This window comes from Triturus cristatus, chromosome 12 (genome assembly GCF_964204655.1).
Source record: "Triturus cristatus chromosome 12, aTriCri1.1, whole genome shotgun sequence".
Taxonomy (NCBI): domain Eukaryota; kingdom Metazoa; phylum Chordata; class Amphibia; order Caudata; family Salamandridae; genus Triturus; species Triturus cristatus.
The window spans coordinates 180,083,896-180,096,830 of record NC_140595.1 but is presented as its reverse complement, the minus strand read 5'-3'; the positions used below and the strand labels follow the sequence as shown (position 1 = coordinate 180,096,830).

Sequence of the window (12,935 nt, the reverse complement as noted above, 5' to 3'; positions counted from 1 at the left end):
CGAACTCCATAGCACCATAATGGCTACATCGAAAACTGAGAAGTTTGGCTTCAAACTTCTCAGCCCATTAAACCCACACTGATGCCAGTGTGGGATTTAATGAAAAATGCACACAGAGGGTATCTCAGAGATGCCCACTGAAAAACAACCAGCCTCTGGTGGGTTCCCTGACTGGTACCCACCAGCCTGCCACCACGTGACATGGACCCCTAGGGTGGGAGCCTACGATCCCTTAGCACAGAAACAAAGCCTTTCCTGGGCAGAGGTGTTCACACCTCCCCAGGCCAGGAAGAGCCATCTGTGGCAGGGGAGCTTCAAAGGCCTGGCAGTCTTTGTAACGCAACCCCAAGCCTCTCCTGCGATTAGGAGCAGGCCTCCTTCCTTTCACCCCTCCCTTTCGGCGGGAAGACGGGTGGGAAAAACTACCTAACCCAGGAGGTGTGCCCACCTCTGCCAACTCCACCCCTCAGGTTGGGGGAGGCGAGGTGAAGCCCACTCTACTGTGCTTGCCATCTTGCAGATGGCAGGCACTCCCCAATCAGGACTAGGGATTGTGCTCACTCCACCACTTGGGATGAGCACACAAAGGGTGTAGTCACCCTAAGGTCAGAAACCCTTTTGCTACTGACCTAAAGACACCTAAAACGTCCCCTAAATACAGTATTTAGGGTGCAGCCCTGAACCAAGAAGGCAGATCCAGTCTACCTACAAGAAGAAAAGTAGGACGAAGAGCCGTGCAGAGCTAACAAGAGGACGACGCCCACTGACTTGGCCCCAGCCCTACAGGCCTGTCTCCCCTCGAACCTGCTCCTGCGAAATTTTGGCGTGTCCAGCAGCCAGCAACCTCACAAACCCCGGAGGGCCTGCCTGCCTTTACTTTCCAGACTGTTTCTCCCGTAAACACCAGACGTGTTCAAACTACAGCTTCTGGTGCCAGCCAGAGTCTGCGAATCCAGCCCACTCTGCACCCACGAACCTGGCCCGAGTGCCAGTGGAAAAACGCCACAAGGAGGTCCCCCTGGCGATCCTGGACCAAGATCTGGCGACCCCTGGCCTGCCTAAAGCCTCCGGATGATGCCTGCAGCCTCAATCCAGGGGACCCCCCTACCACAACCAGAGCAGGTAAGAAAATCTGACGTCACAAGGCACCTTTGCACCCGACTCCCCACGTCCTTGTGTGCCCAAACCAACGGTGCCTAATAACCCACGACATCCCAACTTACTTCTCGAAGTGGTGGTTGCACCCAGAAAATCCTCGTCCCGAGCCTGCAGTGTTTTTTTTTTTTTTTTTTTTTTTGTCCTATAGGTTCTCCATTGAAAACAGTGCACCCGACCTCAAAACAGCACCCTGCACCCGGCCGCCCTAGTGCAGCTGAGTGTGCGCCTTTGGTGCTACTTTGGTCCCCAACTTGCCCTGAGCTTAACCCTAGGAGCTTTGCTCCCACAACCCAGTGACCTGCTTGCCAGCAGCCACCAACCAGAAGCCTCCTATCCCCCATTGGACAACATTGGGCCTCAACACTCTGCACCCGGCCACCCTAGTGCCGCTGAGGGTGCAACAGTGCATTACAGAACCTTAACTCCCACAGTCGATTACTTGCCTGTGAACCGTTAACCTGTTTTCCTCCCATAGGATATCATTGACACGTTTTCTCCAAAAAGTTTTTGTGCAGTTTTGAAAACTGAAAATATTCTTTAAAAATCATGCGAATAACCAAAACGTAATAACTTACCTGTTTCTAGGAAATGTCCCAGTGCTGAATCTAGGTATCCAGCAATGAGTTAGAAATGTAACGTAAAAAGTAACTTACCTGCAATTTACGGACAAAGCCTATTCATTCCAATGTACTGTATTTGCTAAGTGTTGCATACTACTGCTCTCATGTAAATCAAAGTACAATTTCTATTGCATTTTCAAACTGTTCTATATCCAGTAACTTATTACTGAAACTCATTTAATGCTTTCCTGTACCAGGCCTTTTTGGTTCTAAAAATAAATAGTATATTTCAGGGATGTGGAATTCCTACAGCCTGATGCCCGGGACATATTGTTTGGGGTCAAGGGCAACAAGTTTCCATGTGTATTTTGTCCTTGGGACAAGTAGGCCCAACCCCCTACATCACAAACCCTTTGACTGCCAGTTTACAGTACCACATTATGGATCAGGGAAAGGCTTTGCCTGCAGTTAAGGTAATATTTGTGTCCATGTGTTAATGCTGTTCAAACTTGTATTTATGGTTCATTAATGCAAAACCTTTATTGTTAGGGTGAGTGATCCAAGTACATGTTGTAAGTTCAGACTGTACTACTGATAGTGGGTCCAGTATAAAAATGTGTACACACTTTTTTTCAATATTTAGCAATGTGAGGCTATGCATACGGCTCCCAGAATGCTCTCTGATAAGATGCAAATGTATGCAAAAGCTTGAAAGCAAGATTGATTATTCTTTGCTTTCAAAATAAAATGTTCACAAAAAAATGCAAAAACATTTCGCTAAACTACTGAAACATTTTAGTTACAATTTTCCTGCAGCAATATTTAGTAAAATGTGTTGTGTGCTAGTGTTTCCCAAAAATATTCATAATGGAAAATCAGTGTAACCAGTTTTAATAAGATTATGGGAAACAAAAATAAACAAGCATTGGTAAAGCCAATAGGTCTGTAATTGTTGGTCAGCGTTTGGGTTTTGTCAATGCGTGACTTGTTTTGGCATGGTTTTTTGTAAAACCTTATTGGTGTGGGAGCTACCAGGCCTTCATAACAAACATTGGCAAAAGCAAATATTGTCTTGGCCTCAAAAAGCACACATTGCAACAGTTGTTCCTGGCACTGAACAAAACAACTGTTTATGCTCCTTGTGAAAGAACAGAATGCTGTCACTCAGTGAAGCTAGCCAACAGAGAGAGACGGAATGTTAATAAACACAAAATGTCATGGTTAATGCCAGACCTAATCAGGGGTCCAATTATTAAATAAAGTCTCAAAAGTGCACTCATGTCCTTGCATTAAGTGCAGATAAACTACTTTCATGAATTCACAAGACTTTACAGAAGTAGGCTAAGAAATAGTACTCCTAGAAAATATTTGTGAACTGCATTTTAGCATGAGCTAATGTGCAGGTGTAGATGTGCTCATTCGAAAATCTGAGTGTTTGCATGTTCACTTTCCCTCCAACCATTTTTTCCCCAACCCTGAAAGAAGTTTTATGGCTGCCATTGTCAGGAGTAAATTTCCAACCTTTCTCAGTATGGGAAAAGATTAGATAAGAGTTGGTAAAAACCCTTTAAAATATGCACATTAGTAGGTTTGCACAGACTCAAGGGCATTCCAACCCTGGAACTGATGCTTACCTTCAGTGCTAGTATGTAGATCTGCTGAAACGTGGCAACATAAGGGAATTGCTAGTATTCAAACCCTACTATGGAAGGAGCCCTGGCATAATCAGAGAGGCTATTCCGGAGCGCTTATATAATGAGATTGCTGCCATAATTTGTCACCGCATTACATGGCACTAAAGGGACAAGTGGATTTTGTTACAGGACAAGTAGATTCATGAAGCAAACTGCCTCATGGACAAGTAGATATTTTATAAAATTACACACCCCTGATATTTTTATATAACAATTGGCCTAGAGTTAATTTCTGGAGTGTGTGAATTAATTTGCTGACTGAGTGGATACATTAAATGCTTAGCACTGTCCTCTGATACTGCCTTATTGCTCGACCAAGCTACCACTATTAGAGTAAGGTTCTATCTAACTTTAACCTCTGCCTACCTCTGGGGAGACTTGGACTCTATACACACTATCTCATTTTGGTGTAGTATATTTAGAGCCAGTTTCTTACACCGTTCCTTCCCTAAAACTGCATTGAAGCCTAAACCCAATTGGCATCTCTTGGCACATGTCAGCCCCTGGTAAATGGTACCACAGGTACCCAGGGCACTGTGACCTGAGAAGGCCTCTAAGCAATTGCTCTGGCTGTCTATCCCTCAGCTTTTCTGCTAATCACTGGAGCTCTGCGCGCTTCTTGCAATGTTATGGAAATACTAGTGTATCTGGAATACAGCTTGTGATAGTTGCCTGGTAACTGAATCACTATCTATTGATGTTTGAACTAATTGGGAGTCTTTTACAACATTGAAGGCACTGAAATTTGTTTAAAAATCTGTACAATTTGTAAGTTTGGCTTTGCGGACGTTTTACTCTGGAGCAGGACCTGCTTCCTTTAGACAAGTTTACTATTGTGATTAATTCAATTTCTTTTTGCAGTGTGGAAGAATGCCGCAATATCATTGTTCAGTTTGGTGTTCGGGAAGTCACAGCTGTGCAGGTTGCCAGGGTACTAGGAATGATGGCTCGAACTCACTCTGGACTTACAGATGGCATTCCGTTACAGGTAAGCGTTTTCCAGTGTCTGCAGTATATATAACTTGACTTCTGAACAGGAATTTGGCTTTTAGTATTAAACTCTGTTAGACTATCCATATTAGAAACTACTTGTGTGTAACTCAAATGTTCGAGGCAAATGAGCTGCAGATTACACACTTGCATAGATCGCCATCTGGTGTTGGGCCCGGAGGTTTGCAGTTTGTTTTTCCTCTTGGAAAGTCTTAGGAAGTCACGAGGTCAGTGACTCCTCCTTTGGATGGTATTGCGCATGGGCTTCGGCTCCATCCTCAGTGTTTATTTCCGCCATTGGGCTCGGATGTAATATTCTCGCTTCGGTTCCGAACAGCTTCCAGTTCGACGATCGACGCGCAATCCTCACCCCCAAATTGCGGTATTGTTTTGATCGCAATCTCTTCAATCAACGCACCTTCTCATCGGCACAGACCTTCGGTTCCAGTCGTCGTCGTCGTCGACGGCGGGCTTCGGGCCTACCCAAGCTCCGGTCTCGGCTCATGGAAAGAACTCCATTTGAAAAGTGCCCTCGATGTGGGTCCAAATTTCCCCACACCGATCTTCATGAGGTATGCAACCTCTGCCTCTCCCCTGAACACGAGGCTCGACTGTCCAGCCTGTAAGTCTTTCCGATCCCAAAAAACTATTCGGGACCGAAGAGCCAGAAGGAACATGGCACACTCCTCGACGTCCATTCCAGTCGACATCTTCGGAGACAACTTCGACGATCCGGGACAGCATCGCACCGAAGAGGACCTCGTCAGCGCTTCCGAGGCAGACGAGTCCGATGTGGAGGACATCACTCCGGCGCAGAGGGTCGTGAGTACCAATCTACCCCCCCCCCCCCCCCCACCCCCACGCCGACACCCACAAAGGCTTCGGTCACGCCTTCGCCTCCGGGCATAAGCAAGATCGGAGACACTGCTTCACACACCCCACATTCGGGCCCGGTGAAGAAGCCAAGTAAGCCTTCCGGCGGCTCGAGCCAGCCTACCAGTGGTGCCGAGAAACACACTTCGGCACCGAAAAAGAAACCGGCCTCCACCTCAACACCGAGCTCCGCACTGAAGCCCTTGGGGTCGAAACTCAGCTCTTCGGTACCGACGCCATCTTCGGTACCGACCAAACCACACAAGGCCACCGACACTTCCAAGCCGAAGCCCATCTCGGCGCCGACTAAGACTGGAGATTCCCAAGCCGGGTTCTAAGCAACAAACCGGCACAGAAAAACCTAAAGACATCGGCCCGACGCCTTCGGCGCCGAAGGACCAAATAACCTCACCAGAACTATTTACACCGGATCCCTTGCAAAAAACTCTCACCAAGGATCCAAAAACTGGACATTTGGCACTCTCTACCAAAAAGCGACATCTGGAGAAGCCTGCTCCGCCTCCACCTCCAAAGATGAAGGACTCTGCTACCTCTCCCTTCAGAATACCTCCCCCTCCACCACCACCTCCTTCCCCACCTCCACCCCCACCTCATCGTTCTCCTACCCAGTCTCCAGACGATGATGATCAGGTGGACCCATATCATGATATAGGGGATGTGCCACAGGACCCCACCCCTACAAGAACCCCAGACCCATGGGACGATTACAATATTCCAGATATCCCCAACGTCTCACAAGACGATCTTTACCCTTCTAGGCCATCTCCACCAGAAGATTCATTAGGGTTCAACCATCTTCTGCGAAGGGCGGCACATTATCACGGGGTGGACTTGCATACCGACCCCGTGGAGGAAGATTTCCTCCTAGACACTTTTGATACCGCACATAGGTCCACCTCCATACTGCCCATGCTCAAAGGAGTGGTAAAGCATGCGCCAGAAGTTTTTAAGGACCCAGTTAGCCAGGGTTATTAACCCACGTATTGAAAAAAAATACAAACCTGCTCCCTCAGATCCATCATACATCAGAGGACCAGCACCACTAGATTCTTTAGTAGTATCTACTGCACGTAAGAGGGCAAATTCACAAGCGTCAGGTGATGCACCACCACCTGACAAAGAATCAAAACTACTAGATGCATCAGGCAAACACGCAGCATCCCAGGCGGCCAACATATGGCATATAGTAAACACTCAGGCACTACTGGCCAGATATGACAGGGCTCATTATGACGAGTTAAAAAGCATAATGCACCATCTCCCTGAAAAATGTAAAGCTAGGGCCAACAAATTAATTCAAGAGGGTAAAGCAATCACAAATACCTCCATACGTTGTGCCCTAGATGCAGCAGACACAGCCTCCAGGGCCATCAACACCAGCGTCCTTCTCCGTCGCCATGCTTGGCTAAGGGTATCTGGTTTTAAACCAGAAGTACAAGCCTCCATCCTTAACCATCCCTTTGACCAGGAACATCTATTTGGGCCAAAGGTGGATGAGGCCTTAGGAAAAAATGAAAAAAGACTCGGATACCGCAAAATCCATGGGGGCCTTACAGTTCCACCCGCCCAGACGCCCCTTTCGCCGCGCCTCCTTTCGGAGTACATCCAGAGGCTACTCCTCAGACACAGCGTCCAGATCGTATAAATCCCCTACTCAGACCACCTTTACAAAAGGTTATCAAAGAGGCGGCTGCAGGGGTAACAACAATAAGGGCAGAGGCAAAACAAACCACGCCTGTTCTTCCACACCTCCTACCCAATGACATCCCCCCGCTCCCCCCAGACCATTCCACTCAGGTCGGGGGCAGACTCCAAAACTTCCTTCATGTCTGGGCGTCCATCACCTCAGACAAATGGGTGACGCAAATAATTCGGTCAGGCTACTGCCTAGAACTTACATCTTCCCCCCCCCCAAACATTCCACCCAGGCAACGCCCAATGTCACTAGAACACACAAAATTACTGAAGCAGGAGGTAATCTCCCTCCTACAAAAACAGGCAATAGAACACGTTCCTGTCCATCAACATTTGGGGGTTTACTCCCTATATTTTCTCATACCAAAAAGGCACGAGACTCTACGACCTATTCTAGATCTCCGGCCCCTAAACACATACGTTCACTCAGACCATTTTCATATGGTAACGCTTCAGCAGGTACTTCCGCTCCTCTCCCAAAACGACTTCCTCACCACTCTGGACTTGAAAGACGCATACTTCCACATTCCAGTGCACCATGCTCACAGAAAGTACCTCAGATTTGTAGTGGACGGCCAACACTACCAATTCAAAGTGCTCCTGTTCGGAGTCACAACAGCACCACGGGTATGCACCAAGTGCCTGGCAGTGGTGGCGGCACACTTGAGAAGGCCACAGGCACAGGGTCAAGACTGATTTGCATATGGCCATGTCTGAACTGGGGTGGCGTAGTGGGCAAAAGAACGATGGATTTAACCCAGATCTCTTGACTGGGGGAGAATGTCTGCATTGTCAGCATTCCGTCCATCATTTGTTTGTTGTAACACTTGAGAAGACAGCACATTCACGTCTTCCCATACCTAGACGATTGGCTGATAAAAGCCACTTCATACAATCAGTGTGTACAACACACCTCCACCACGATCGAACTACTTCACCAACTAGGCTTCACGGTGAACCACAAAAAGTCCCAGCTACAACCATCCCACATAAAACAATACCTCGGTGCCACCATAGGCACCTCAAAAGCGATAGCCTACCCCAATCCGGCTAGGATTGCAAGCATTCAGGCTTTACGACAAAATTCCTACCTCAACACTCCCTTCCAGCACGAGTGTTCATGCAACTAATAGGGATGATGGCCTCTTGCATTTTCATAGTGCCCCACGCAAGACTCCAGATGCGCCCCCCTCCAAGAGTGCTTAGCGCGCCAGTGGAACCAGGCCCAAGGTCAACTGACAGATCTCGTGTTGGTAGACGTTCGCACCCATCGCTCTCTGCAGTGGTGGAACACCACAAACATTTCCAAAGGTCGACCGTTCCTGGACCCGGTTCCCCAGATAATACTAACAACGGACGCTTCGCTCTCCGGCTGGGGTGCTCACCTACTACATCTCACCGTGCAGGGCACATGGACGACTCAACAAAAGTTACTCCATATCAACCATCTGGAGTTACTTGCAATCTTTTTAGCCCTAAAATCTTTTCAAACACAGATTTCAGGCAAGGCAGTCCTCATTCGCACAGACATGACGGCCATGTATTATATACAAAAACGAGGCGGCACACACTCTCCACAGCTCTCAATTACCACAGAGCATATGGAGATGGGCTATTCCCCACAGAATCTTTCTCCTAGCTCAACATGTCCCAGGAGTCAAACACCGTGGCAGATCTGCTCAGCAGACAGACACAACAAATCCAGGAGTGGGAACTTCACCCACAAGTTCTTCATCCATTCTTTCAAATGTGGGGGCATCCACACAGATAGACCTCTTCGCCACCCACGAAAACACCGAATGCCCAAGCTGCGCCGCCAGATACCCACACCCATTGTCCAAAGGAAATGCGATATGGATGAACTGGTCAGGCAAATTTGCGTACGCTTTTCCGCCTCTCCCACTCATTCCATTAGTGGTGCACAAATTACAACACTCCCTCACGCTAATCCTAGTAGCTCCAACGTGGGCCAGATAACCGTGGTACACCACGCTGCTGGAACTCTGTAGCGCCACACCAAAAACTACACCTCATCATGCCTCCTAACCCAGAACCATGGAGAGATCAGACACCCGGACCCAGCTCAGCTCAACCTTGCGATCTGGCTCCTGAAATCCTAGAATTTGGGTACCTAAATCTTCCCCCTGACTGTATGAACGTCATCAGAGAAGCTAGGCGACCTACCACTAGAGCGTGCTACGCTGCCAAGTGGAAACTATTTGTTGTTGTCCCTTCAACACGTCATAGGCTACTTACTCCACCTACAAAGGTGTAATCTAGCCTATACGTCCATTAGACTACACCTCGCAGCAATTGCAGCTTACTTACAAAACTAGCAACATCCATCACTCTTTCGAGTACCTGCCATTAAAGCCTTCATGGAAGGCCTAAAATGAATAATTCTCCCCAGAGTACCAACCTCATCTATGTGGAACGCAAATATCGTTCTCACAAGGCTAATTGGGCCTCCCTTCGAACCTTTGCACAAATGCGAACTACAATTCCTAACATGGAAAACAGCTTTCCTTGTAGCCATCACTTCCCTTAGAAGGGTCAGTGAGATACAAGCACTTACCATATAAGAACCTTTTCTTCAAATGAACCAGAATAAGGTTGTTCTCCGTACCAACCCAAAATTCCTACCTAAAGTCATTTCCCCTTTTCACCTAAACCAATCTGTAGAACTACCAGCATTTTTCTCACAACCACAGACTGTTGCAGAAAGGGCTCTGCACACGCTAGATGTCACACAAGCCTTACTCTACTACACCGAGAGAACACAACCTTTCCGCAAGACCAAACAACTGTTTGTCTCTCCACCACACAAGGGCAACCCCATCTCAAAATCAGGGATAGCTAGTTGGATTTTAAATGCATTCAGATTTGCTACCAAAAAGCAAAACTAACGCTATCCGTTCCTCCTAAAGCCCATTCTACACGAAAGATGGGGGCTTCCATGGCATTTTTTAGGGAACATCCCATTAGATATCTGCAAAGCAGCTACATGGTCAACACCGCACACTTTCACCAAACACTATTGTGTAGATGTGCAAACTAAGCAACAAGCTAGTGTGGGCCAGGGTGTACTCAAAACATTATTTCAAACTACTGCAACAGATACCGGTGGTCGCCGCTAAGGTTGGGAACTGCTATATAGTCTATGCAAAAGTGTGTAATCTGCAGCTCATATGCCTCAAACGGAATATGCTACTTACCAGTATGCATCTGTTCTTGGCATGTAGAGCTGCAGAGCTACACACGCCCACCCGCCTCCCCGGCTACCTGTATCTGTTCCAGTTTATCTTATTTAGATACACACATGGGTTTCTTCCCTGTTATTACTACGCTCCATCTTTCCCTGCTGGCGAAAAACAATCTGAGGATGGAGCCGAAGCCCATGCGCAATACCATCCAAAGGAGGAGTCACCGACCTCGTGGCCCAACACCAGATGGCGATCTATGCAAAAGTGTGTAGATCTGCAGCTCTACATGCAAAGAACAGATGCATACTGGTAAGTAGCATATTCCTACTTACCTGTTTTGGATAAAGGTCCCAGTACTGAGTCTAGGCACCCAGTACTGGATTACAAAAGGAACGAGAACCTACTGTACCTGTAACCTGAATTTTCTGCCATAGGGAACCATTGACTGTTTTCTATGAAATATTTCTAAGTGTCAACTTTTAAAATAGCAAAATATTGTCTAAAAATCTTCACAGTAATCAAGTTGACTGCTATCACTTGATTCCAAGTACTGACCCAGGACTGAATCTAGGATCCAGTCCTGGAATTCCAAAAGTAATCCTAAAAGTAATCTGTTGCAAATAACTTTAAACTTCCATTGAACTTAATGCATTATTGTTTAGAATTGTGTTGCCTATTGCAACCACTTGTAACTTTATACAAAAGTCAATTGCATATTGCAAAAGTATTTATATAAAGAATCTCCTTCTCAAAGTATATTTTAATGCCTATTGTTGGTTCTAAAATAAAACAAGCATATTTTTTATATATAAACCATTGGCCTAGAGTTCAGTTATTGAGTGTGTGAGACCATTTGCTGGCTGAGTGTGCGCAACAAATGCTTTACACTGTCCTTTGATACTGCCTTACTGCTCGACCAAGCTACCACTTTAGCGAGTAAGGTTATATCTAACTTTAGCCTCTGGCAAACCTCTGGGGACTGTGGACTCTGTACACCCTGTACCTATTTGGGAACAGTATATACAGAGCCACTTTCTCACACAATCCACATCTGGTGTGGAAGGCTGCCACACAGCAGACATGTTGCTGGACCCCTGGTTGGGGAGCCCCCGCTCTCCTGGGCCTGCAACAATGCACATCCTGGGCGAGGTGCTAGGTCTCCTCCCCCAGGGTGGGCAGGGGGAAGCTTCAAAGGCATGCCGCCTCTGAGCTTCTCCAGGCCACTTGCTGTACCCAGCAAACTGTCCTCCACCGGTTCTGACCCCCACTCTGGCGTGAAGACTGGCCGGAAACCCCAAATACGGACAGGGTTTGTGCCAGCCTGCCAACCCCACCCCTCAGGTGGGAGAGGCGAGGTGAAGCACATTTCCGGGTGCTCGCCATCTTGAAGATGGGAGGCCCTGCCCAATCAGGACTACGCTACTGCCCCCGTCCCACAGGAGAGTGGCAGGATAGGGGGTGTACCCACCCCAGGGCAGGGACCCTTTGGTTCCTGCCCTTTACCTACCTGTAACACCCTTAAATCTAGTATATAGAGGCACCCTGAACCTTCCTTCTCCAGATTCCAGATTCCGAAAAGACAAAGAGCAAGAAGAAACAAGACCCATCGTGCAGCTGCTAAGAAGAGGAAGACACCAACTGCTTCGGCCCCAGCCATACTGGCCTGTCGACTCTCGAACCTGCTCCTGTTAAATCCCGGCACTTCTTGTGGCCAGCAACCTTACAAACCCCGGAGGACCTGGCTACCTTGTGACTCTGCGCATCTTGGACTCCCATAAGCAGTGGCTGCTCAAACCAAGTTTCTAACCCCTGGCATCAGCCCGGAACTGCGAACCCTGCACACTCTGAACGCGCCAAGCCTGGCATGTGCCGGAGTGGACAAAGACACAGAGGACGTCCCCCCGGCGACTGTGACTCCGAATCCGGCACCCAAGGACTCACCTAGACTCACCTCGACGCTCCCGACGACGCATGTAGCCTCAGAACCAGGGACCCTCCCCAACCGCGATCAACAGAGGGTAAGAGTTCGAGGCATGTGGGCTGCTGAATTCATATCTGTGCATAGATCGCCGCCTAGTGTTGGGTCCGGATGTTTGCACGTTGTTGTCCTGGAAGAGTCTTCGAAGTATCCCGAGATAGGTGACTCCTCCCCTGGACCACAGTGCGCATGGGCATCCTCTCCATCCTTAGATTGTTTTTTTCCGCCATTGGGTTCCGATGTGCTTATCTTAGCTCAAGTTAGGAAAATTTAGTTTAAGGCCAAAAGGCCTTTAGTTTTCGTCGGTACTGTTCCTGCTCGGTATCGACTGCTTTCTTGCTTAGTTTAGAAACTTCTTCCAGTTTTTCGGATCCGTTTAATCCGAACATCGACCTTACATCGACAATGGAATTGAGGACCCCATTCAAACGGTGTCCTGTATGCCACGCCAAATACCCACACATCGACGTCCACCCGGTATGCAACAAATGTCTCTCGCCGGATCACGACGAATCGAAATGTATGGCCTGTGCCCGATTCCGATCCAAGAAGACTCTCCTGAATCGACGGGCAGCGAGATTAGAAGCGCAGCAATCGGCACCGGCCCCGGCCAACATCTTCAGCACCGAGGACGAAGATGTTGAGAGCGTGGAAGAAGTAAACTCCAGCCCCGCTTCCGAACACGATTCCCGATCGGAAGACGCCAATGAAGCGCTTTTTCACAGGGAAGAAGCCGTCGGCGAGGTAGGAGACTACGATGAGG

The 12,935-nt window shown here is 48.0% G+C and overlaps 1 protein-coding gene across 10 annotated transcripts in view; it reads left to right on the top strand.

Moving 5' to 3' along the window:
* Positions 1-12,935, top strand: part of CNOT1 (CCR4-NOT transcription complex subunit 1) — a 1,579,387-nt gene that overhangs the window by 279,167 nt on the left and 1,287,285 nt on the right. For all 10 annotated transcript variants that reach the window (XM_085638198.1, XM_085638193.1, XM_085638201.1 and 7 more), the window contains exon 9: positions 4,274-4,400. In XM_085638198.1, coding sequence (XP_085494324.1) covers positions 4,274-4,400 — 127 coding nt within the window. The remainder of the gene's footprint in view (positions 1-4,273; positions 4,401-12,935) is intronic.